At 63.9% G+C, this 23,826-nt stretch overlaps 3 protein-coding genes across 7 annotated transcripts; 2 read left to right on the plus strand and 1 right to left on the minus strand.

Annotated features, from left to right (window-relative positions):
* The first annotated feature begins 79 nt into the window (after window positions 1-79).
* GPX2 (glutathione peroxidase 2) lies at window positions 80-955 on the plus strand. Its single transcript, XM_074918399.1, has 2 exons — window positions 80-333; window positions 412-955. The coding sequence occupies exons 1-2, from the start codon at window positions 109-111 to the stop codon at window positions 760-762; spliced, it is 576 nt and encodes a 191-aa protein (XP_074774500.1). The 5' UTR covers window positions 80-108; the 3' UTR covers window positions 763-955.
* Window positions 956-1,464: 509 nt separating this feature from the next.
* Window positions 1,465-3,415, minus strand: CHURC1 (churchill domain containing 1). Of its 3 annotated transcripts, XM_074918414.1 has the most exons (5): window positions 3,317-3,415; window positions 3,078-3,213; window positions 2,530-2,600; window positions 1,810-1,919; window positions 1,465-1,669 (listed from the first exon to the last, which is right to left on the minus strand). In XM_074918414.1, the coding sequence occupies exons 1-4, from the start codon at window positions 3,353-3,355 to the stop codon at window positions 1,827-1,829; spliced, it is 339 nt and encodes a 112-aa protein (XP_074774515.1). In that variant the 5' UTR covers window positions 3,356-3,415; the 3' UTR covers window positions 1,465-1,669; window positions 1,810-1,826. The 3 variants fall into 3 exon arrangements, with proteins under 3 accessions (XP_074774515.1, XP_074774514.1, XP_074774516.1); XM_074918413.1 differs by having other exon boundaries at window positions 1,465-1,919; XM_074918415.1 differs by having other exon boundaries at window positions 1,465-1,919; window positions 2,530-2,603.
* Window positions 1,933-23,739, plus strand: SPTB (spectrin beta, erythrocytic). Of its 3 annotated transcripts, none has more exons than XM_074918316.1 (36): window positions 1,933-2,242; window positions 8,084-8,281; window positions 8,362-8,513; window positions 8,696-8,869; window positions 8,968-9,059; window positions 9,141-9,221; window positions 9,324-9,439; window positions 9,655-9,767; window positions 9,848-10,035; window positions 10,118-10,235; window positions 10,767-10,925; window positions 11,001-11,303; window positions 11,479-11,629; window positions 11,723-12,590; window positions 12,669-12,806; window positions 12,901-13,660; window positions 13,747-13,949; window positions 14,037-14,127; window positions 14,199-14,345; window positions 14,434-14,709; window positions 14,908-15,123; window positions 15,200-15,289; window positions 15,392-15,667; window positions 17,044-17,174; window positions 17,459-17,663; window positions 17,745-18,119; window positions 18,210-18,454; window positions 18,551-18,689; window positions 18,763-18,847; window positions 18,944-19,140; window positions 19,247-19,356; window positions 19,700-19,778; window positions 21,621-21,790; window positions 21,867-22,040; window positions 22,119-22,161; window positions 22,674-23,739. In XM_074918316.1, the coding sequence occupies exons 2-36, from the start codon at window positions 8,134-8,136 to the stop codon at window positions 22,842-22,844; spliced, it is 6,984 nt and encodes a 2,327-aa protein (XP_074774417.1). In that variant the 5' UTR covers window positions 1,933-2,242; window positions 8,084-8,133; the 3' UTR covers window positions 22,845-23,739. The 3 variants fall into 3 exon arrangements, with proteins under 3 accessions (XP_074774417.1, XP_074774416.1, XP_074774418.1); XM_074918315.1 differs by lacking the exon at window positions 1,933-2,242 and adding an exon at window positions 4,627-4,806; XM_074918317.1 differs by lacking the exon at window positions 1,933-2,242 and adding an exon at window positions 4,627-4,806 and having other exon boundaries at window positions 14,446-14,709.
* Window positions 23,740-23,826: the final 87 nt, after the last annotated feature.

Consider the following 23,826-nt stretch of genomic DNA (forward strand, 5'->3'; position numbering starts at 1 on the left):
CGGCAAGGCGAGGAGACCTTTGGAACTGGTGTGTCACGTGGGCACCGGACAGCCCTTAAGACGCCCCGACAGATGCGCGGGGAAAGGCAGAGGCGCGCGTCTGCAGCCATGACTGTCCCCATCGCCAAGTCCTTCTACGACCTGAGTGCCACCTCCTTGCACGGGGAGAAGGTGGATTTTAATGTCTTCCGGGGCCGCGTGGTCCTCATCGAGAACGTGGCATCCCTCTGAGGCACCACGGTGCGGGATTACACCCAGCTCAACATGCTGCAAACCCGCTATCCCCGCCGCTTGGTCGTGCTGGGCTTCCCCTGTAATCAATTTGGCTACCAGGTAAGTTCTCGGGGACCACGGCAGTGCCCAGTGTGAGGAGGGGGCACGGCGCTGGCTTTTTTCCCTTCCCCGCCACAGGAGAATGGCACCAACGAGGAGATTCTCAACAGCCTGAAGCACGTGCGGCCGGGAGGTGGCTTCGAGCCCAACTTCACCCTCTTCCAGAAGTGCCAGGTGAACGGGCAGGACACCCACCCCGTCTTCGCCTACCTGAAGGCTCACTTGCCCACACCGGCCGACGAGGTGGCCCATCTGATGGCCGAGCCCCGTTTCTTCACCTGGAGCCCCGTACGACGCTCTGACATCTCCTGGAACTTCGAGAAGTTTTTAGTGGGGCCCGAAGGGGAACCTTTCCGACGCTACAGCCCCCGCACGCCCACCGCCCAGTTGGAGCCTGATATCCAGCGTCTCCTCAAACTGGCCAAGTAGGGCCAGTTCCAGCATCCCCCCCCACCCTCCACCAGTTGCCATTCCCTCCCCAAACAGCCCCAGCTCTCCGCCGGGTGACAGCCCCCTCCGAAACGGCCGCGGGGAGGGGGCTCGAAGGGGGCAGAGGGCTGGGGCAACTGGGGCGGCGCAGGCTGGCAGTAATAAATGAGCTGGAGGGAGTGTGGCCATGGCCGTGTGTTTTTTGAGGGGAGGGGGCTGCTGTGGGGAAGGAGGAAGCAGTCCCACGGTGCCAGATCCAGGAAATGGTGGTGCCGAGAGCTCCCCGCCAGTGCTGCCGGGGCTGGGTGCCAACAGCAGCACCTCACCCCCGGGGAGTGATTTTGGCACCCAGCTCTTTACTGCCGCTGGCGGGGCAGGGCTGGGTTACACCCCCCAGGGAAATGGGCCCCACAGGGTGGGGGTGTGTGTGGGGGGTCCCCACACGAGCTCCACGCAGCCCCTGGGGGAGCAAAAATAATAAAGTCACTTCTCAGCAGGGTTTGGGAGAGTGCCAGGGAGCAAAGTGGGCTCTGAGATGCAGAGAAGGGCCAGACCTGCTACAGGTGGAAGGATTCCACAGGTTTGCAGGAAGCCAAAAGCCACTCCCGACCCCTGCGTTGGGCCCCAACACCCTTCACTGACAATGGGGTGTTCAGGGAGGTGAAGCCCACCCCCAAAGCGCTCCCACCTGCACCACGGAGCTGTAACACGTCACATTTATTGCCTCCACATGTGTGGATTCCTGAGGCAGGACAGGGCGGGCATCCTTTAGGACCCCTTTTTGAGGTGACAAAGGACCCCTCTCATGTCTTCAGCACAAGGGGGGCTCAGGCTATGGTGCTTCACCCCATCCCTGCAGCCAGAGCCATGTGGGAGCATCCAGCGTTGGCAATCGGCCACATCCAGGCTGGAGGTTTGGAGAAAAGACTCACATAAGGGATGATGCTGCACTCAGGGATCGCCCAGGGATCCAGGGAGCTCCCAGTGTTGCGGTTCTGTGTGGTGGGGAGTGGGGAGGGAGGTTGGGGGGCACCTAGGGGCTCGCACCGGGATATAAAGCGGGTTTAGAAGAGTGGGGTCATCTGGCGAGGGTCGTCAGGAAGGATGCTGATGGAGTCCTCAGCCCGGCCGCAGAGCAGGCACAGCATGGTGTATTCCTGCAGTGGGACAGGAGAGAGGAGGGTGCTGCCGTAACCGCACTCTGCCACAGCCCCGCTACAGGCACAGCCAGGGAAACCTGAGCTGGAGCCGGCACTTGATCCTCGATTGCAATCAGACCCAGGGGGATCTCATTTCGTCCCCCAGGATGAGCCCCACCAGCTTCCCTGAGCCCATTTTCCAGCATTTAACTGCTGAATAAGAAATGTGCCAGGAAGGAGGGTTGGGAGAGCTGCAGGCCCCCCCATGCAGCCACGTTTTGCTGCTCTGGGACACACACATCACCAACATCCCCACGCAGGGACTGCGCAGGAGGCAAGAGGTGAGCTGGGCTGTCCCTCACAAAGCAAGGACTAGTGCCAGAAAGCTCTAGGTAGCCCTGAACACAGGGATGTGGCTCTGAAATCTTCGAAGCCAGCACCATGGCTTGCATCCGAAGCCACCTGGCTCTCTCACACGGCTGCCAGGGCGGGCGGGAATCAGCCGGGCTGGCCACGGCAGGGTGGGTTTGGACATCCAGTGGTGGAGGAACAGCCCAGGGCTTGGTTTAGGATGTTCCTGGAGTGGGAGAGGGACTGCAGGGGGTGAAGACGGCTTCCCCGGGGGTACCTGGTAGTCATCCACCACGCTGAAGGTGTACTCGTGGCGTGCGATGAGGTGGTGGCAATTCTTGCAGAGGTCTGCGGAGAAGGGAGGGTGACGGGGTCGGGGCTGAGGGGATGCGGCTGCTCCCAGCCCAGGTGCTGCTGTCCTGGGGGTATCTCTCATGCCCTCCCCAAATCCCCTCAGTCCCTTGGGGACAAGCCCCCACCCTCTGTGCCTGCCCTCACCCACTGGGGCGCTGACCTTCCCCCAGACCCCAGGGGGGTCCCAGAACATCACACCGCCCAACTTCCCCCCCCACACTTAACCCTCCCTTAACTGCCATCAGTTCCCTGACAACTCTCCTCTCCCCAGTCCTTCAGATCCCCCCAGGCATCACCTCCCCAGCCCCTGCGGCCCCCCAAAACCATCAGTCATCCCCCCACAAATACCGGGCCCCCCAATTACCCTCCCTCAGCGCCCTCCCCCAAGCCTCACACGTCTCAGCCCTCAAGCCCCCCGCCTCACCCCGAGACCCAAAGCCTCTCCCCCCCTGAGCCCCCGTCCCGGCGTACGGTCGTAGGTGACGATCTCCTCCCCGCCGTGCAGGCCGGCGGCCCGGTTGCCGAGCAGCACGAAGTCCCGGCGGCCGCACTGCGCGCACCCCACGAAGTTGAGGAGGAAGGAGCCGCCCTCCAGGCAGGTGGTGCCCTAGAGCAGCAGCACACGGCTGGCACCGGGGCCGGGCCTGCTACCGGCACCGGGGCCAACCCCCGGGGCCAACCCCCGCGGCCTGCCCGGCCCCGCGGCCTACCCGCTCCGGGTACTCGGTGCCCACGCAGCCCCCGCACATCCCGCCGCCGCGCGGAGCTCGCGATACTGCCGCCGCGGGGGGGCGGGGCTTAGCGCGGGGGCGTGGTGGAGAGGCCTTAGCCCCGTCTTGTGGGCGGGGCTTGAGAGCAGAGACTGTCGTGTGTGGGCGGGGCGTGGGGTGGGAAGGGCGGGGCTCGTGATGGAGCGGGCGGGGCTCGAGTGTGGGAATACATGTATGGGCGGGGCTTGCGCGTTGAAACCGTATATGGGCGGGGCTTGTTGCAATAGAGGCGAGGCTTGTGCGGCAAATATGTGTATGTGGGCGGGGCTTGTGCTAAGGAGGGCGGGGCTTGAGCATGGAGAGTGTCTATATGGGTGGGGCTTGCCCTGGTGGGGGCGGGGTCAGGGTGTCAGCCCCTGCCGAGGGCAGAGTTAAGGTGAGGTGGGTGTGGGCTTTGTCGGGCTCCCTGAGTGCCCTCCCCAGAGCCCTCCCCTCCCCGGGCTGGGTCCCTGCAGGGCTACCTCAGGCGAGGTGGGGTGGCCAGGCCAGCGGCTCAGAGGTGGGCTCTACAGCTGTGCTTTTGGGTAGCCAGTGCTGAGTTGGGGTGGCCCTGGGACTAGCTGGGGGCAAGTGAGGTAGTGAAGGGACACTTGGGGACACCCCATCCCCAGTTGTGGGGGTGCCTGGGTTAGCTGGGGGTCACCTGAGCTAGTGAGGGGACACCTGGGAGTATCTGTGGGGTGCCTAGGGCTAGCTGGGGGACACCCAGGGCTAGTTGGCAGGTGCCTGGGGCTAACCCAGAACTAGAGGGGGGCACTCAGGGCTAGTGGGAGATGTCCAGGGCTAGCCAGAGGGTACCTAGGGCTACCTGGGGGGTGTCTGGGACTAGCTGAGGGACCCCCTGGGCTAGCCAGGACTGCCTGGGGCTAACCAGGGCTACTCAGGGAGAGCTGGGGGACACCTGGGTTAGTGGGGGACAGGCAGGGCTGGTTGGGGGACACCTAAGCCTGGCTGGGGGATGCCCAGGGCTAGTTGGGGGACACCCGCCCCCCCTCCCAGGGACAGCTGGGGTGTGCCCCGGGCTAGCTGGGGGACAGCGGGGGCTGACTGGGGGGTGCTACAGCGGGGCCAGCCCGAATTACCGGGGGCTAGCCGTATTGAGGGGGGGTGCAGCGGGGCCGGCGGGGAGCCCCGCCCGTGGCAGCGGGGCGCTGCGCCGCTCCGCGCCCGGCAGGTGCCGGTGGCGGCGGTGGCCGGGGGGCGCCGTTGTGCTGCATTGCAGGGCGGGCGGCCCGTCCCCGCCCGCCTCCGCCCGGCCCTCCCGGGGGGGAGCGGGTCTGTCTGGGCCGGGCCGCTCGCTGGCCCAGGGCAGGAATGCCCTGCGCGCTGAAGATAATGTTATTTATATCGAGGCACACGGCGGCTCTGCTCCCCCCACCCCGCTCCGGTCCCGGGCCCGCCGCCGCTCGTCCGCCCGCCGCCCCGCGCAGGTGAGAGCCGCGGCCGCCCCGGGCACTGGCGGCGGGTACCGGGATGCGCCGCCTCCGGGGGCTGGAGGGGGGGGGAGGGGGAAACGGGAGGAACCGAAGGGCACCGGGAGGCGCCGCTCCCCGGGGAAGAGCGGGGGGCACCGGGACGCGCTGCCCGCCGCGGGGACACCGGGTTTGGGGTGCGGCACCGGGGGCTGCGGGCACGGAGCAAAGTTTGGCGCGGAAATCCCTCCTTGGGGGGGGGGTGGGGGTGCTCAGCACCCCCTTTTCTCCGGCGCGGTGGGGGGCCCGATGTCACCTGGTGTGTCCCCTCCCCGTGGGGGACACGCGGCTGCCGGGAAGGACGGGGCTGGCGAGCGGCAGTGACTTTCTGGGGACACTTTCCACGGGGTGACAACCCCCAGTGGGGTCCCCAGACAGTGCTGGTGGGACATGGTGGGCGAGCCGGCTGCGGAGGAGACGTGCCCGGGGCTCAGTGGGGCCCATCACCCGGCCTGATTCAACCACCGATTTTTAGCAACTGGACAAACTGGAGTTACTGGGAAGAGTTTTCTGGGTGCTATGCCCTTGGCCCCCCCTCGTCCCAGGGTGGTGGCAGGAGGATGCTTGTGGGTGACTATTGAGCTGGGGGAGCTCCTGCCCACACCCCAGTAAGCTGGGGGTCTGATTTTCCAGCCCTCCTTTCAGGTGGATTTGGCCTTTGCAAATCTCCAGCTCCTGGAGTCAGGGGATTGTGGCACCCTTCGCTCTACTGCATTAAGCCAACGAGGAGTGTTTGAGAGGGTGACAAGCAAAGGAGACCCTCTACAACCCCAGCGGGTGCCAGCAGAGCCCCTCGAGGAATATTTTGCAGCGATCGGGTGTTTTTAGGGCCCCGGCTGGTGATATTGGGGTAGGCGAAGAGGTGCAGTGGGGCAGCTCCTAAGAAGGGAGTGGGGCTCTGCCCGCACCGTGTGCAGGAGAGGCCTATTTATAGCCAAAAATGTCTGTGGAGTGTCAGCACGTGTGTGTGTCACCGCTCAGTGCGCTGGCGGGTTAGGTGACATGGGACAGTCCTGGCACGGCCGGCATCTGCACCGACTCCAGCCCTGGGGAAACCCAAACCTTCACCCGCCGGGTGAGAGTGTGGCTGGGGAGCTGCGGCCGGAGCAGGGCCTCGCCGGCCGGAGGAGCTATGCCACATCGTGCCCAATGACCCCATGCTGTGCTGAGCGGCCGTGCCGAGCGGGGACCATCTGCTGCCGGCCCTGGCCGTGTGCCTGGGAGGCAGACAGCTGTCGGGGGGCTGTGGGGATGCCCCCCAGCAACTCTGCCCCTTCCCGATGGGGCTGCTGACCACTTGCTTGGTGGGGATGCCAAATAAAAGTGTTAATTGGTGAAGCGAAGCTTCTAGGGTGATGGCAGGCAGCGAGTTCCAAAGGAACCCACCAGGCTGTGGGTGGAGGTGATGGGGCAGCTATTTCGGGGTGGTTTGGGGGACCCCGATGTGCTTTCATGCACTGGCAGCCGGTGTTTCAGCAACACGCTGTGGTGGCAAGGGCTGAGCCAGGAAAGGGGCTTGAGGGTTCTGTGGGTTGGCAGGCACCAAACCGCTGTGCCTGCTGCACTCGGGGTGCAGGGGGGACATCACCTGGTCCCGGTGGGGTGACCCTGGCAACAGCATGGTGCCAGCCCCTTGGCCGGGAAGTGCTGATTCACGGCGCCGAGCCGCCGGCCGGGGAAGGCGACGCTGCCCTGGCCCCGGCTGCAGGATGCTTGCGGTGTGGGGCTGGCACCCCGGCACTCTTGGCTTTCCTCTCACCGAGCGGGCAGAATGGCAATCCCCAGGCGGCGGGTGCCGGCGGTGGCGTGCCTCTGCCAGACGGGGCTCGTCGGAAGGCGCCGGTGCGGCAGAGGGAGATGTAAAGGGTTGGAGAGTGTCCGCGTTTGAAATGCACACTGATGGCTCCCTTGGGCGTCTCTGTGGCCCCCTTCAGCATCATCTTCTCCTCCTCCTCCTCCTCCTCCTCGGATGCTCGTGGCCGTGGCCCTGCTGTGGTGGTGGTGTGGGGGAGGCCCGGCCAAGGTCTCCCACTGGGATGGCAGTGCTGGGCTGCAGCATGCTGCAGAGACCCGACACAACTCAGCACAGCCAGCCTGTTTGTGGCACCCTGGCAGACCAGCTGCAGTTTCTGTGCTTTGGGGGGGGGGGGGGGGAAATGCAGGGGGGTGCCCTCAAATTTGGGCTTCCCCAGGACTTTCCTCCTGCAGGACAGGAGGGCGAGCCTAGTGCCATGGCACAGTGGGCTGTGAGCCCCACTCTTGCATGTTCCAGCACATGCTTGCATGGCCTTGCACATTCTCGTGCGCTTTCTTGCATGCGTTTGCATGTCCTTGCTTGCATGTGTATGCTTCTGCATGTCCTTGCTCACACGTACATGCTCTGGCACCTTCTAACATGTCCTTGCTCACACATGCATGCTCTAGCAGACTCCTGCATGTCCTTGCGCACTCTTGGGTGCAAGCCAGCCCGAGGCAAGGCCCTGCCTGCATGGCTGCGATTAGGGTGCAGGTTGAAGAGATGGGGCCCAGCCCAGCCCTTGCTGGCCCCGATAAAGCTCCCCTGCCTGCCGGCTGTTGGGGGGTCCCGAGCCAGGTGGCCACGGGCTGTCATGACTCATGGGGACACACAAGAGGTTTGGGGGTACCCAGGTTTTCCCCAAGCTGCGCCGTGCACCCAAGGGCTCCTGGCAGCTCTGCGGTGCTGGGGGGAGCCCCAGCCTGGCTCCCCACACCCCTTGGGGGCCCCCAGCAGCCACCTCCTGCCCAGCCCAGCCACTGACAGCTGCTTGCTGGCATTTTTAGATACCAGCCATGTCCTATCTGTGTCTCAAATGTCCCCGGGGGCGAGTGGCCCCCCCCACCGGCAGCTGTCACCCGTTTGTTTTTTTTTTGCGGGTGCTGGTAAAGTCCCTTCACAGCGCCGGCATCAGGGTGGGTACAAGCAGCACCCAGTTCCCCCCTAAGGGTACCCAAGGGTTGGGGGCACACCCCTGGGGACCTGGCCCAGGATGCTGGGTGGGGGAGCACCTCTGTAAGTCGCTGTTGGCACGGGAGGTTCATGCCAGCAGGGTGATTCCTCAAGTGTGTGGCACCCAGGTGCCCCCCAAGACCTGGGTGGGGGCGAGTTTAAATCCCTCTGAGCAGCTTAACCAGCAGCTTTGAGCCACAAATCCTCACACGCAGCAGGGCCGGCGAGGTGCCGCGGTGATGCCCATGGCCCCCTGCTCTCCCCCAGGGGCCTCTTGCCAGTAGCCAACGGCCACCCGGCCGGGGGACGCCGGGACCATGACCTCAGCGAACGACTACGAGCAGCTGGAGCTGCAGCAGCCATACAGCCGCATCAATGACCGCTGGGAAGCCTCCGACGATGAGCTGGACAACGACAACAGCTCAGCACGCCTCTTTGAGCGTTCCCGCATCAAAGCCCTGGCAGGTCAGGGATGGGTCTTGGGTCCCCTCAGTCATCCCGGGTTGTCCCTGTCACCCATGCCACTGTGCCCACTCTCGTTGCAGACGAGCGGGAGGCCGTGCAGAAGAAAACCTTCACCAAGTGGGTGAACTCACACTTGGCTCGTGTCACTTGTCGCATCTCGGACCTCTACATGGACCTCCGGGATGGGCGGGTGCTCATTAAGCTGCTGGAGGTGCTGTCAGGAGAGCTTCTGGTAGGATTTCCATCCTGCCGGAGACCCTGGGACCCATGTCGTGCCATGCCATGCTCCACCAAGGCTGTTGACCTTGGCGTTGACCAAGGCTCCACCAAGGTTGGAGCGGCACAGGGGTGTCCCAGGGCAAGGGTGGGGGGTGCCTGGAGTGGAAGGGGAGGGTGCTGAGTGTTGTACCCCAGCCCAAGCCCACCAAGGGCCGAATGCGGATCCACTGTCTGGAGAACGTGGACAAGGCGCTGCAGTTCCTGAAGGAGCAGAGGGTCCACCTGGAGAATATGGGCTCCCACGACATCGTGGATGGCAACCACCGCCTCGTCCTTGGCCTCATCTGGACCATCATCCTTCGCTTCCAGGTGGGGCCGGGTGGGTGGGAGGCACCCCTCAGCTCAGCACCCCATGGCTCATTCCCGAGCGGGAGCCCTCTTCCATGGATGTCCCCTTCTGCCCCCAGATCCAGGACATTATTGTGCAGACACAGGAGGGCCGGGAGACACGCTCTGCCAGGGACGCACTGCTGCTCTGGTGCCAGATGAAGACAGCAGGGTAGGTGGTGGCACCCATACCCCACTGTGCCACTGAGTGGGGGTGCCTGGAAGGTGACAGTGACACCCTGTCCCCTTGCAGGTACCCCCACGTGAACATCACCAACTTCACCTCGAGCTGGAAGGATGGGCTGGCCTTCAATGCCCTCATCCACAGACACAGGTAGGCAGCACAGTGGTGGGCACTGGGATGTGCCAGGGCACCAGTGGCACCAGGGATTGTCCCACGGGAGCGCTACCGCTGCCCCATGCCCTCTGTCCCCAGGCCAGAGCTGGTTGACTTCCAAAACCTGACCAAATCCAACGCCCGGCACAACCTGGAGCACGCATTCAGCGTGGCAGAGCGCCACCTGGGCATCACCCCACTCCTTGACCCCGAAGGTGAGGCTGCCACTGCCAACCCTCCTGCCTCAGTTTCCCCATTACACCCTGGGACATGCTCAGGCCCTGTGGAGGGACAAAGAGGCTTCCACCCTATGGAAGGGGGGGTCTGGGTGGGGACCTCACGAGGCCGTGGTGGCCCGCTGCTATTGGGGCGATGCCAGGGCGATGCAGGGGCTGGTTGAGGACTGATGCCTCTCGCTTGCACTGGGCAGATGTGTTCACAGAGAACCCTGATGAGAAGTCCATCATCACCTATGTGGTGGCCTTCTACCACTACTTCTCCAAGATGAAGGTGCTGGAGGTGGAGGGCAGGCGTCTGGGCAAGGTAGGGGAACAGTGCTGAGGTTGGGGTGTAGTTTTGCCAGGGGTGCCGGCACCCTGCACTCACCACTGGCCCTGCCACAGGTCATTGAGCACGCCAAGGAGACGGAGCGGATGATTGAGCGCTACGGGGGGTTGGCCTCCAACCTGCTCACCTGGATCGAGCAGACCATCACCTCCCTCAACAGCCGCAACTTCGCCAACTCGCTGGCCGGGGTGCAGCACCAGCTGCAAGCCTTCAGCACCTACCGCACTGTGGAGAAACCCCCCAAGTAAGCACCCCTGAGCCCCTCATGGCTGAGTGGTGTTGTTGAGCACCCATGGGTGCCCCAGGCTGAGCTCTCTCTGGGGCAGGTTTCAGGAGAAGGGCAACTTGGAGGTGCTGCTCTTCACCATCCAGTCGCGGATGCGAGCCAACAACCAGCGTGTCTACACCCCGCATGAGGGGCGCCTGGTCTCTGACATCAACCGGGTATGGGTCCCATCCCATGGCCTGCCCGTGTGCTGTGCCCTGCCCCAGGGATGGGTGGCTGCTCCTGCGGTACCCTGCAGCTAGCAGGACAGCTCTTCCCCCCGTATCTCTGGGGACTGTCCCAGGGGAGGTCAGGGGTGTCCAGGGACAGGTTGGGTCGATCTCCTGGGGGCGAGTAGGGTCCATCCCAGAGAAGTTCAGGTCCTGGGGCAGATTAGCATCCTGGGGACAGTTCAGGTCCATTTTGGGGGGGCAGTTTGGGTCCATTAGGTCCATTTTTGCGGGGCAGTTTGGGTCCATCATCTCCTGGGGGCAGGTCAGGTCCATCTCCCAAGGAAATTCAAGACCATCCCAGGACACACTGAGTCCATCCTCAGGCAGGTCAGGCCTGTCCCAGGGCAGGTTGGGTTCCTCCAGCCACGGTCTCCTACCCGCTGGTCACGTTGGGGTTCACCAGCTGACCAAGACACAGGGTGGGTGGGGAGACATGAGACACAGGTGCCACCCCAGTCCAGTGCCACCTTCCTGCAGGCCTGGGAGCGGCTGGAGAAGGCAGAGCACGAGCGGGAGCTGGCGCTGCGCAATGAGCTCATCCGGCAGGAGAAGCTGGAGCAGCTTGCACGGCGCTTCGACCGCAAAGCGGCCATGCGGGAGGCCTGGCTGAGCGAGAACCAGCGCTTGGTGGCCCAGGTGAGACTGGGGACACCCATTATGGGGACTGGGGCATCCTGCTGGAGCCTCACCATGGGCTTTTTGCTGGGGCAGGACAACTTCGGCCAGGACTTGCCAGCAGTAGAGGCAGCCAAGAAGAAGCATGAGGCCATTGAGACGGACACGGCTGCTTACAAGGAGCGGGTGCAGGCCATTGAAGCGGTGGCGAAGGAGCTGGAGGTGGAGCGCTACCATGACATCCAGCGCATCAACAGGCGCAAGGACAACATCCTGCGGCTCTGGGAGCACCTCCTGGAGCTGCTGGCTGCCCGGCGCCAGCGCCTGGAGATGAACCTCACACTGCAGCACCTCTTCCAGGAGATGCTTCATAGCATCGACTGGATGGATGAGGTCAAGGTGAGCCACGGGTGTTGGGTGCCACTGTGCGTGGGGTGCCTTGGTCCCACTGGGTGTTGGTGGGATGCCCCTGAGGAGGCAGTTGAGGTGCTGGGGTGCTGGCAGCAGCTTTTAGGGAGCAGCGGGTGTTGTCTGCCAGAGCTGGTGGTGGGTGATGGCTGTGGCTTTCCCTCAGGTGCAGTTGGCATCGCCCGAATCCGGGAAGCACCTTCTGGAGGCAGAGGAGCTGCTGCAGACCCACCGGCTGCTGGAGGGAGACATGGCCCTGCAGGCAGAGAAGACACGGGCCATCAGCGACGCTGCCCTTCGCTTCGCAGACACTGAGGGTAGGTGCGATGGGATGCTCTGGGACTGCAGCATGGCCGGTGGGGGAAACCAGGACACCCTGATGATGGGTGCCCACCCCACTCCCTGGCCAGGCTACCGTCCCTGTGACCCCAAAATCATCCGGGACCGCGTGAGCCACCTGGAGCTGTGCTGGCGGGAGCTGCAAGTGCTGGCGGCCCGGAGGAGAGCCTTGCTGGAGCAGTCCCGGTCCCTCTGGACCTGCCTGTGGGAGCTGGACGAGGCAGAGGGCTGGATCAAGGAGCAGGAGCAGCTCTACTCCTCCCTGGACTTCGGGAAGGACCTACCGAGCGTGTTGCTGCTCCAGCGCCGGCATGCTGTCCTCGAGGCCGAGCTGAGGAACCGGGGCAGCCGGCTGGAGCGGGCGCTGGCAGCGGGCGAGGGGCTGGCAGCGGCAGGCCGGGCGGCCGGGCAGCTGCGGGAGCGGGAGGCGACGGTGCGGGCACTGTGGGCGCAGCTGGAGGAGCTGGCAGCTTTCCGCTGGCGGGGTTTGCGGGAGGCCGAAGGCTTCTTCCAGTTCCAGGCAGAGGCAGAGGAGCTGATGGAGGGGCTGCAGGATGCCCGCAGGCGGGCGGCCGCTGAAGAGCTGGGTCAGGACGAATCCCGCACCCGGGTACTGCTGCGGCAGCACCAGGAGCTGCTGGAGGAGATGGCGGCCGCCCAGGAGCAGCTGGACGGGCTGGCCCGGCAAGCCGAGGCCTTTCCCCCAGAGCTGCGGGCTGGCCCCGAGGCACAGAGCCGGCTGGCGGCCCTGCGGGAGCTGCACGCCGAGGCAGCTGCCCTGGCTGAGCAGCGGGGCCGCCAGCTGCAGGATGCCCTTGACCTATACACTGTTTTTGGGGAGAGCGATGCCTGTCACCTGTGGATGGGGGCCAAGGAGACCTGGCTGGGGCAACCGGAGGTCCCCCAGGCACTGGAGGACCTGGATGTGGCACAGCACAGGTAGGGGCTCCCACAGTGGCGGTGCTGCCGTGCCATGTCCCGAGGTGTGGCCCTTTCTCAGCCCATCCATCCCCACAGGCTGGACGGGCTAAAGCAGGAAATGGCCACTGTGTCTTCCCAAATTGCCGCCGTCAACCAGGCAGCTGATGGGCTGCTGGCAAGTGGGCACCCCCGCAGCCCCCAAGTCCGGCAGTGCCGAGAGCAGCTCAACGAGAGGTATGGTGACACCGGGATGAGTGGGTGGTGCTGGGGTGATTAGGCTGGTCCCCACCAGCTGCATCCCGCATTGTCACCCTTCTCCGCCATGCAGATGGGACCGGTTCAGGGAGCTGGTGGCCGAGCGTTGCCAGGCCGTGGGCTCAGCATTGCGCCTCCTCAACTACCGTTTGGAGTGTGAGGAGACCCGGCAATGGCTGCGGAGCAAAGCCCAGGTGGTCCAGGCCACCGCCGAGCTGGGCCAGGACCTGGCTGGCGTCCTGGCCACCCAACGCAAGCTCTACGGCATCGAGCGGGAACTGGCCATTGCCCAGGACCGCCTGGCCTCCCTGCGCTCCCAAGCCAACCGCCTGGTGGAAGAACGGCCCGAGGTGGCTGGGGAGGTGGCTGAGCGGCTAGCGGCGGTGGCGGCTGCCTGGGAGGAGCTGCAGGAAGCCTTGGGGGAGCGGGCAGCCTCTCTGGGGGAAGCTGGGCAGCTCCAGCGCTTCCTGCAGGACCTGGATGACTTCCAGGCTTGGCTCTTTGGGGCTCAGAAAGCCCTGGCGGCCACTGACGAGGTGCCAGCCTCTTTGGCCGAGGCAGAGGAGCTGCTGCGGCGGCACAAGGCGGCACAGCGGGACGCAGAAGAGCATGTGGCCGCCTTTGCCGCCTTGGTGGAAGCAGGGGAGCGAGTGGTGGGGGAGCAGGAGGACCCCCAGTATGAGGGGCTGCGGCAGCGTCTGCACGGTGTGGAGGCCGGTTGGGCTGCCCTGGGCAGGATGGCAGAAGCCCAGCACCGCTTCCTAGCCCAGTGCCGCGGCTTCCAGGAGTTCCTCCGCGATGCCAAGCAGGCAGAGATCCTCCTCACCAACCAGGTGGGTGCCCAAGGTAGGTCATGGGGAGTTGTCCCCGGCTCATGGGTGCCCCAAAAAGGTGCTGAACCTCTGCTGTGCCCCCCTAGGAGTACACGCTGGCCCATCTGGAGCTGCCCACCACGCTGGAGGGTTCGACTGCTGCCCTGCGCCACTTCCAGGAATTCCGTGCCAGCGTGGAGAGCAGCGCCGAGAAGGTCCCTGAGGTGGTGGCCAGTGGCACCAAGCTGGTGGCCGAGGGGAACATCTTTGCTGAGAAGATCACTGAGAAGTGCCAGGCCCTCCAGGAGCGGTGAGTCCAGCCAGGGGCCAGCGGGCAGGCAGGCAGGCAGTGTGCAGGCAGCAGGGCTGATGCTGCCTGTCTCTGGTTGCCTGCCAGGCACGGGGCCGTCACGGCCAAGGCGGAGGAGGCCGCGGGTTTGCTGCAGGACAACCATGAGCTGCAGACCTTCCTCCAGAGCTGCCGGGAGGTAGGAACAGGGCATGGCTGGTGGAGCCAGGGGGTCCCTGTCAGCCGAGCCCTGACACCCCTTGTCTGCAGCTCGACACCTGGGTGGAGGAGAAGATGCTGACAGCACAGGACGTCTCCTATGGCGAAGCCCATGGCCTCCACGGCAAGTGGCAGAAGCACCAGGCATTCATGGCCGAGCTGACACCCAACCAGGGCTGGCTGGAGAAGATTGAGATGGTGGGTGCTGGCACTGGTGCCTGGAAGCCTCACTACCCCCCAGCTGGGTGGGAGGTCTCCGTGCCACGGTGGCCACCAACCTCCTCAGTTTTGCCAACAGGAGGGGAAGGAACTGGCGAGCCGCAAGCCACAGTACAGCGAGGTGGTGGTGCGGCGGCTGGCCGAGCTGCGCAGGCGGTGGGATGGGCTGTGCAGTGCTGCGGAGGAGAAGGGCCGGCGGCTCTTTGAGGCCAACCGCTCGGCACTGTATGCCCAGAGCTACGGGGAGCTGGAGAGCTGGCTGGGGCAGGCGGAGGAGGAGCTGCGCGCCACTGAGCAGGCCAAGGACCTCACCGCCACCAACCTGCTGCTGAAGAGGCTGATGGTGGGTGGTGGCACTGCCAGGAGAGGGGCTGGAGGGGAGGAAGGGTGTTGGCATCTCAGTCTTTCCTTCATGCTGCCCCCCCATTCAAGGCTGAGGGGTCTGAGGTGCTGGGTCATGTCCCCAAATGGGGCTGGTTGATGCCTTGGGGGTCCCCAGCCTGGCTCTGCCCCCCTGGCTCACACAGATCTGCTCCACCAGAGACTGGAAGAGCAAGTGGGAGCACGGATGAAGGAGCTGGAGGAACTAGGATGGCAGGGCCTCCCCGCTGCTGGGGATGTGCCAGACACTGATGGGCATGAGCAGAGGCTCCAGCAGCGATTCCTCAATCTGCTGGAGCCACTGGAGAGGAGGAGGAAGGAACTGGAGACCACCAAGGCCATATACCAGCTCGGGCGGGATCTGGAGGATGAGACGGTGAGTATCCTTGCTGTGGAGGGGTTTGGCGTGCTGGGAGCACCCATGGGTGCTCAGTGGGTACTCTTGCCTGCAGCTGTGGGTACAGGAGCGGCTGCCCCTGGCAAGGTCAATGGAGCATGGCACCGACCTCCCGAGTGTGCAGCGCCTGGCCAAGAGGAACGAGGTGAGCCTGGGTGCAGCGGCCAGCACCCACCACCCTCACTGGTCTCCTAGGGCCACCCATCCCATGGGTGAGCCCCACCATGACCACCCACCCCACGGGCAGACACTGCAGAAGGAGCTGGCGGGTCATGCCCCCCGCCTGGCCGAGGTGCTGAGCCGTGGCGAGGCAGTGGCGAGCGGCGACAAGCCCAGCCCGGAGCTGGAGACGCGGGCACAGGAGCTGCGGATGCTGTGGGAGACACTGAGGGAGGAGGCGGCCGCCCGGCACCGGCGCCTGCGGGAGGCTGGTGAGGCCCAGCAGTACTACCTGGATGCTGGTGAGGCCGAGGCCTGGGTCAGCGAGCAGGAGCTCTTCATGGGAGCTGAGGAGAAGCCAAAGGTGAGGGGTGGCTGCACATGGTGCCCCTTTGTCTTGGGGGGGCTCTGTGCTGTGCTGGGTCATCCTATCTCAAGCCAGGCCGTGCCATGCTGTTAAACACCCAGTACCATGCTGTGTCATGTTATTACACGCCATCCCATGCCATGTTGGGCCATTACAGGCCATCCATCCCATTCTAGGGCATGTCAGGCCATGCCATTACGTGCCGTGTCACGCCATGTTCTAACACACTGTCCATCCCATGCCATATTGTGTCATTACATGCCGTGCTGGGTCGCTGGGCTAAGGCCAACTGGATGAGTTCTGCACTCAGGGTACAACAACCCCCAGCAGCGCTACAGGCTTGGGGAGGAGTGGCTGGAGAGCTGCCAGTCAGAGAGGGACCTGGGGGTATTGATTGACAGCCAGCTGAACATGAGCCAGCAGTGTGCCCAGGTGGGCAAGAAGGCCAGCAGGATCCTGGCTTGTATCGGCAATAGCATGGCCAGCAGAGACAGAGAAGGGATCTTACCCCTGGGCTCGATGGGGAGTTTTGAGCCCTTCACTCCAAAAGGGCCATTGAATGACTCGAGCGTGGCCAGAGAAGGGCAACGGAGCTGGGGCAGGGTCTGGAGCACAGGTCTGCTGGGGAGCGGCTGAGGGAACTGGGGGGGTTTAGTCTGGAGAAGAGGAGGCTGAGGGGAGACCTCATGGCCCTCTACAGCTCCCTGAAAGGAGGGTGCAGAGAGGGGGGATGAGTCTCTTGAACCAAGGAACAAGCGCCAGGACAAGAGGGAATGGCCTCAAGCTGCCCAGGGCAGGGTCAGGCTGGCTCTGAGGAAGGATTTCTGTGCAGAAGGGGCTGTTGGGCGTTGGAATGGGCTGCCCAGGGCAGGGGGGAGTCCCCATCCCTGGAGGGGTTGAAGAGTCGGGTTGACCCAGCGCTGAGGGATCTGGCGGAGTTGGGAACGGTCAGTGTGAGGTTCATGGTTGGACTGGAGGATCTGCAAGGTCTTTTCCAACCCAGACGATTCTGTGATTACACACCATCTCATGCTATGTCATGCTGTGCTGTTACATGCCATGCTCTCCTCTGCCATCCATGCCACCCTACACCATGCCATGTCTTGTCGTTACATGGTGTGCTGCATCATTGCAGGCCATCCTATGCCATGCCATTATATGCCATCCTGCTCTGTGCCACGCCATGCCATTACACACCACCACACCAACCCTCTGTGCCACGCCACGCTGTACCCTGCTGAGCTCCCCATTGCTCCCTGACGCATCACATGGAGGCAGGACATGCCCGTAGGATGGGCGCTAGGGCTGGACCCTGGTTCCTCTCCCATGGCTGTGCCAAGTACTGATGGGTGCTGGTCTCTGCTGTGCCACAGGATGAGGAGAGCAGCTTGGTGATGCTGAAGAGACATGTCCGGCAGCAGCGGTCTATTGACGACTATGGCCAAACCATCAAGGAGCTGGCAGGGAGGGCTCAGCAGCTGCTCTCTGACGGCCACCCTGAGGGGTAGGTGCCACACCACATGTCCCCTGCCCCTCAGGGTGGCCCTGTGCCCTCAGAACCAGGGTGGGTGGGTGGTTTGGCTAAGCTCCAGCAGCGTTGGCCGCCCTGGTGCCTCACTTCAGCTGGGTGGCATTGCCCCGGCTGTGGCAGGAACAGGGTGGCAGAGGAACATGGGGAGGGCAGACTGGGTTCCTCCCCTAAAAGACCCCCCAGTTGGCAACACGGGTGGGTCGAGGGCACCTTTTCCTGGGTGAGAACTGGGGTGTCTGTGTGCCGGGGCCACGCAGGGAGCAGATCATCCGGCTGCAGGGCCAGGTGGACAAGCACTACGCGGGCCTGAAGGAGGCGGCCGAGGAGCGCCGCCGGCGCCTGGAGAACATGTCCCACCTCTTCCAGCTGAAGCGGGAGGTGGAAGACTTGGAGCACTGGATTGCCGAGCGTGACGTGACCGCCTCCTCCCAGGAGATGGGGCAGGACTTGGACCATGTAACGGTGAGGACACCCAGGGTGGGAGTAGCAGTGCCGGTGTGTGGTTTTGGAGGGACAAACTCAACTTTTCTCTCCCCTGTGCAGCTCTTGCGGGAGAAGTTTCGGGAGTTTGCGCGGGAGACGGGCAGCGTGGGGCAGGAGCGCGTAGACCGGGTGAACCTGGCTATCGAGGACCTCATTGATGCGGGGCATGCGGAGGCAGCCACCATGGCCGAGTGGAAGGACGGGTTGAATGAGAGCTGGGCTGATCTCCTGGAGCTGATTGACACCCGCATGCAGCTCCTTGCCGCCTCCCACGACCTGCACAAGTACTTCTATGACGGCACCGAGCTGCTGGCCCTCATTGCCACCCGGCGCCAGGAGCTGCCCCAGGACCTGGGCGAGGACGTGGGCACAGTGGAGGCTTTCCACCGCATGCACAGCGCCTTCGAGCGTGACCTCCAGCTGCTGGAGACGCAGGTGAGGCTGCACCCGAGAGCTGATGGGGCTACCTGGCGTTGCCACTGCTGGCACTCAGCATCCTCCATGCTCTCCGGTTCCACTGGGTAGGTTCAGCAGTTTCGGGAGACAGCGGCACGCCTGCAGACTGCCTATGCCGGGGAGAAGGCGGCCGGCATCCAGGAGCAAGAGCAGGAGGTGGCACGAGCCCTGCGGGCGCTGCTGGAGGCGTGCAGTGGGCGCCGGGCCCGGCTGGTGGACACAGCCGACAAGCATCGCTTCTTCAGCATGGCACGGGACCTGCTCTCCTGGATGGAGAGCACCGTCCGGCAGATTGAGACGCAGGAGAAACCCAGGTATGGCTGGGACCCGGTGCTGTTTGTTGGGACCCAGTGCCATTGGCTGAGACCCAGCACCGATGCAGCCACCAATGCCGTCACCTCTGTCTCCAGGGATGTTTCCTCAGTGGAGCTGCTGATGAAGTACCATCAGACCATCAGGGCCGAGGTGGACGCCCGGGGCAAGAACTTCACCACCTGCATTGAGCTGGGCAAGAAGCTGGTGCAGCGCAAACACCAGGACTCACCTGAGGTGAGGGCAGCCAGGACTGGAGGGCAGTGGGACAGTGCCACTGGGGCCACCCTGTGACGATGTCCCTTCACAGATCAAGGCAAAGCTGGTGGAGCTGGTGGAGAAGAGGAAGGCCATGATGGAGACGTGGGAGCAGCGCTGGGACCAGCTGCGGCTGTGTGAGTGTGCCGGCAGTGCTAGGGAGGATGGCGGCTCAGCCCGGGGTTAGGGGTGGTGGTGGCAGGAGGCTGAGCGGTGCCCATCCCTGCCCGCAGTGCTGGAGGTGTGCCAGTTCTCCCGGGATGCTTCGGTGGCCGAGTCGTGGCTCATGGCACAGGAGCCCTACCTGGCCAGCAGCGACTACGGGCAGACAGTGGATGCAGTAGAGAAGCTGCTCAAGCGGCATGAGGCTTTTGAGAAGTCCTCGGCCACCTGGGAGGAGCGCATTGCTGCCCTGAGGAAGCTGACGACGGTGAGGAAGGCTCAGGGTGGGCCACAGCCAGTCCTGGCTTGCCTCTGCCTGTCCTGCCTCAGTTCTCCTACCCCGTCCCTAATATATCCGCTCCCTTTCCCGGCAGCTGGAGCTCCTGGGCGGGCGGACGCTACGCGAGGGGCTGGCACGGGATGGGGTGACGCACTCTGAGGCTCCCGAATACCACCTGGATCTGGATGGGGAGCTGGAGGCCGGGTAAGGGACACCAGCACCAAGTGCCCATGGCAGCATCTCAGGCAGGGGCAGCCCACTGCACCCATCTGGCACATAGGCATCGTTTCCAGCGTCCCTCTTCTCAAAGCATTTAGGGGTTTTTTTTTAGCAATTTGCCATTTTTGAGCAATAAATTGATGCAGTGAAGAGAGATGAAGGTTAAACTCTGCCACGTCAGGGCTTTCATCCCTCGGTGGGGACCAGCAGCCAGCCCCAAGTCCCTGCAGGCCTACAGCTGCGTTTCTGTAGTGAGATCGCTGGGAGGAGGATTTTGGGGGTGCTACTCTCTGCTGGGAATGCTGAGTGGGCTGCCTCCCTGCCACAGGTCCGAGGAGGAGGAGGAGAAGAGGAAGGGTGTGAGCACACGGGACGCCTCTCCACCCACTACTGATGGACCAGAGCCGGTCAGTTCTCAAGTTTAGCTTTTTCCTTCCCCCATGACAAAAAATGTGTCCCCATGTGTACCACAGACCCCATGGATGCTCTGTGGCCATGACTGTGGCCATGGCGTGTGAATGGCTTCCTGCACCCCCAGCCTTTGCCTTGTTCCTTGTCTTGAATTGAATAAATGCTAAATGACCCCAAAAAGGCTGGGTGGGCATGCAGGTGCTGCACCTTCCCCTTTGCCCTGGCTCCAGAGGTGACCGGTTCCATATGGTGGCTCAGACCACCTCTGCTTGGGCCAACTGATGTGGGCTGGCACCCATGGATGCTGGGTGTCTCTGGGATCGGGGCAGCAGCCAGAGACAGAACATCTGTCCCAGGGTGGGCTAATCCCGGCCACCATCCTCCGCTGCTGGCGAGGCCATGTGAGTCCCAGGAGAAACCCCTGGGGGATACCACCTGGCCCTGTGGCACCCAGCTTTCCAAGCACCCAGCCCTGGGAGGGGACATCGGGCAGAGCTGCCCACAGACACACCGCAACGTCTCTGCTGGCCCTGCTCACGTCGGCCCCATGGCACATGGCCCTTGGGTCATCGTCACCTCATGGAGATGTCACTCTATGAGGCGTTGTCACCCCAAGAGTCATCAACACTCTATGGGGCATTGTCACCCTGCAAGATATCGTCACCCCGTCACCCTACAAGGCATCAGCACCCTGTGAGACTTCATCACCCCACACAGCATTGTCACCCTACAAGGCGTCATCACCCCACAGGACACTGCCAACCTGTGTGACAGCCACCTTGTGTTTGCTGCCACCCTCTCTGCTCCTCCTGCCTGCTTGGGGACAGGATTGCTTTCTGGTTGCTCTGCCTGCTTGGGGACAAGAACCCCTTCTGCCTCTTCTGCCTGCTTGGGGACATGGGCGTCTTCTGGCTCCTTGGGGACAAGATCAGTTTCGCCTGCCTGGGGACTGGACCCCTGAGTATCTGCTCAGGGACAAGATAATTTCTGCCTGCTTGGGGACACTGACATCTTCTGGCTCCTCGGGGACTGGATCCCCCTCTGCCTGCTTGGGGACACTGGCATATTCTGGCTCCTTGGGGACAGGGTCCCCCTCTGCCTGCTTGGGGACATGGACATTTTCTGGCTCCTCGGGGACAAGGATCTTCCTCTGCTTGCTTGGGGACACAGCCACTTTCACCTGCTCGGGGACAGGACCCCACTCTGCTTGGGAGCAAGACTACTGCCTGTGTGCTTGGGGACACAATCACCTTCCAGCTGCCAGGGACAGCTGTCCCTCCTCCTGTCCCTCTTGGCAGGACACACCTCAGGACCTCCACGTGCTCCCCGTGGTGCTGGCAGATGTAGCTGTGCAGGGCTGGAGCCCTCCCGGGGTGCAGGATTTGGGGACGGGCACCCAAGGATCGCTGAGCCCCTCCTGTGACACACCCTTTGCCAGGCACCACGGCCCCTGACTGGACCCTGTCTGCCTGCTGGCATCCTCCATTGTCCCCAAGCCCCCTGAACAGGGGACAACACCAGGGTGGCTCACAGGGCTGTCTACCTGGCTCAGCTCAACCTCATCACCCCAAATCCATGGGGGCCCTGACACCAGGGTGCAGTTCCCAGGGCTGGAGCATGTCCCAGCCACTCACTGGGATCCTCCCAGTTGCCACCATTTCTGGTGTATGGAAGCTGGTGGGATCACTGGTACTGGGAGAGCTGGCACCCACCACTGGGCCATTGGCTTGGGGACCATGAGCCCCCACTGGGGACAGGGAGGGGATGGGACCTCAGAATGTGGCTTTTGGTGGTGGGTGGTGACACCGTGGTGTAACAGGGCTGTTACTTCGCGGCAGCTGATGCGGATGGCGGGCAACGAGGAGCCAGTGTCACCGAGCCCACGGCCACCACGGGAGGAACCAGAGGAGCCGGCCACGCTGCCAGCCCACTCCTGCAGCATCCAGCTGGAGGGCTACCTTGGCCGCAAGCACGACCTGGAAGCGGCCACCAAACGGGCATCCAATCGGTAGGCGTGGTGGCAGTGGTGGCAAGTGTCAGGCGGTGTGGGCATGTACCGGGCTGACATGGTGGTGTGGTGGCAGGTCATGGAGCACGCGGTACTGTGTGCTGCGGGGTGGCCAGCTCGCCTTCTTCAAAGATGCCAAAAGCCGGGCGCTGGGGTTGCCCTGCCATGGTGAGGAGCCCCTGGGGCTACAGGATGCTCTCTGTGAGGTGGCCGCCGGCTACAAGAAGAAGAAGCACGTCTTCAAACTCAGGTAATGGCACGGCATGGTGTGGCATGGCACAGCATGGGGTGGCACACGCTTCACTGTCATCTCTGCTCTTGTCCCCAGGCTCAGCAATGGGAGCGAGTGGCTCTTCCATGGCAAGGATGAGGTGAGGGTCATCCCGGGGTGGGGCATGGGGTGGCTGGAGTTGCCCAGGGGACAGAGGGGGGACTAGCAGTGCCCAGGGGACACAGGATGGCCAGTGGCATGGGGGGGGGGGGGGGGGAAGGGTGGCTCAGGGGGACACAGGGTGGCTTGGTGATTCCCAGGGGACATGGGGGTGACCAGAGATGCCCTGGGGGACAGAGGGTGGCTAGTGGTTCCCAGGGGACATTGGCAGTGCCTAGGGGACATGAGGGTGGCCAGAGATGCCCAGGGGACACAGGGGGGATCAGTAGCGCCCAGGGGGTGACAGGATGGCCGGCACTGCCTGCAGTGCCATGGGGTGGCCAGAGGTGCCACAAGCATGGGCTGAGGGGCTGATGGGTCCCAGGGGGGACACAGGTGGCTGGGGAAGATGTGGGGCAGCTACCATCACCCACGGGGACACAGGGTGGCTGGGAAGGTGATGGGGGGGCCAGGGCAGACCCCCTGAGCCCGTGCCCGTGCCCGTGCCCACAGGAGGAGCTGCAGGCCTGGCTGCAGGGGCTGAGCACAGCAATAACCGAGTGCCGGAGCAGCCGGGGGAAGGCACAGAGCCTGCCCCTACCCCTGCCCCCGGCCCCCCCCGAGCCCCTCCTACCCCGCAAGGACAAGGAGAAACGGTTCAGCTTCTTCCCAAAAAAGAAATAACCCCCCCAAGGCAGGGTGGGGGTGGAGGGGGGGACAAACACCTCACACCCTGGGAAGCTGTCACACCGGCGATGACCACGGCCATGTGTGCCCAGGGACCCGCGTGTGCACGGATCTATAGGTGCAGCTGGATCTACAGGGGCAGCTGCCAGGCTCCGTGCGCGCTCAGGGGCCATGCAGCCCCCGCACGGGGGCACAGAGACGCAGCCCTCACCCCTGCGAGCGCCCGCGTGGGCTCGTGTACGCAAAGAGCGGTGCGTACGTGAGCACGCGCCCGTCACACACGTGCCCGTGTGCACATGTGTATATATATATTTATATTTATATATATACATACATTCCCATGCTTAAGGGTACGCACACACCGACGTGGAGGTGACCACAGATTCTAGATGTACGGCCCTATGGGCACATGTGTGTGCACCCAGGGGTGCCCCCCACACACACACCCCCATGTCCCTGCATGCACACGTGTGCACACACGTGTCCCCGCATGCAGGTGCATCCACCCCTCCGCGCGCACGGCCACGGGTGTGCATGTCCCACACGTGTGCATGCCCCCCACCCCCCTGCACCTCATGGGTCTGCTGTGGGTGGCCCCCCAAAGCCATAACACCCCCGCAGCGTGTGGGTGCAGAGGGGGCAGCCCCAGCCCCTGTGGGCACCAACCAAAGAGTGTCGGCGTGGGGGAAGGGGGGGTCCCGCTCACCACCGCCCCTCGCCCACACCCACCACCCTGTGCCCCCCACTGGCACTGCCAGGGTGGGGGGAACCAATCCCCCCTGCACCCACAGCTGGGCTGAGCAGCCCTGGGGGGGGAAAGAGCGCAGGCAACCAGAGAGGAACTTTGGCTCAGTTTGTTTGTTTTTTTTTTCTAATAAAGATGTGAAAGCGAGCTGGGTGCAGTGCTGAGCACCGGGGGGGGTGGGGTGGGGGAGAATAGGGTGCCTCTACGGACTAGGGGGGCCACGAGGTGCCCCTG

The sequence above is a fragment of the Athene noctua genome, chromosome 14 (assembly GCF_965140245.1).
Source record: "Athene noctua chromosome 14, bAthNoc1.hap1.1, whole genome shotgun sequence".
Taxonomy (NCBI): Eukaryota; Metazoa; Chordata; class Aves; order Strigiformes; family Strigidae; genus Athene; species Athene noctua.

What these genes read in the sequence shown, in the direction of transcription:
- CHURC1 (XM_074918415.1), bottom strand. Translation starts at nt 3,355, where the DNA reads ATGTGCGGGGGCTGCGTGGGCACCGAGTACCCGGAGCGG. An exon ending in GCACCGAGTACCCGGAGCGG is followed by an intron (nt 3,214 to 3,316) that starts GTAGGCCGCGGG and finishes CTGCTGCTCTAG; the next exon opens with GGCACCACCTGCCTGGAGGG. An exon ending in GCGTGGTGGATGACTACCAG is followed by an intron (nt 1,920 to 2,529) that starts GTACCCCCGGGG and finishes GTCCCACTGCAG; the next exon opens with GAATACACCATGCTGTGCCT.
- SPTB (XM_074918316.1), top strand. Translation starts at nt 8,134, where the DNA reads ATGACCTCAGCGAACGACTACGAGCAGCTGGAGCTGCAGCAGCCATAC. An exon ending in ACCAGCGCTTGGTGGCCCAG is followed by an intron (nt 10,926 to 11,000) that starts GTGAGACTGGGG and finishes TTGCTGGGGCAG; the next exon opens with GACAACTTCGGCCAGGACTT. An exon ending in GAGACGCAGGAGAAACCCAG is followed by an intron (nt 18,455 to 18,550) that starts GTATGGCTGGGA and finishes CTCTGTCTCCAG; the next exon opens with GGATGTTTCCTCAGTGGAGC.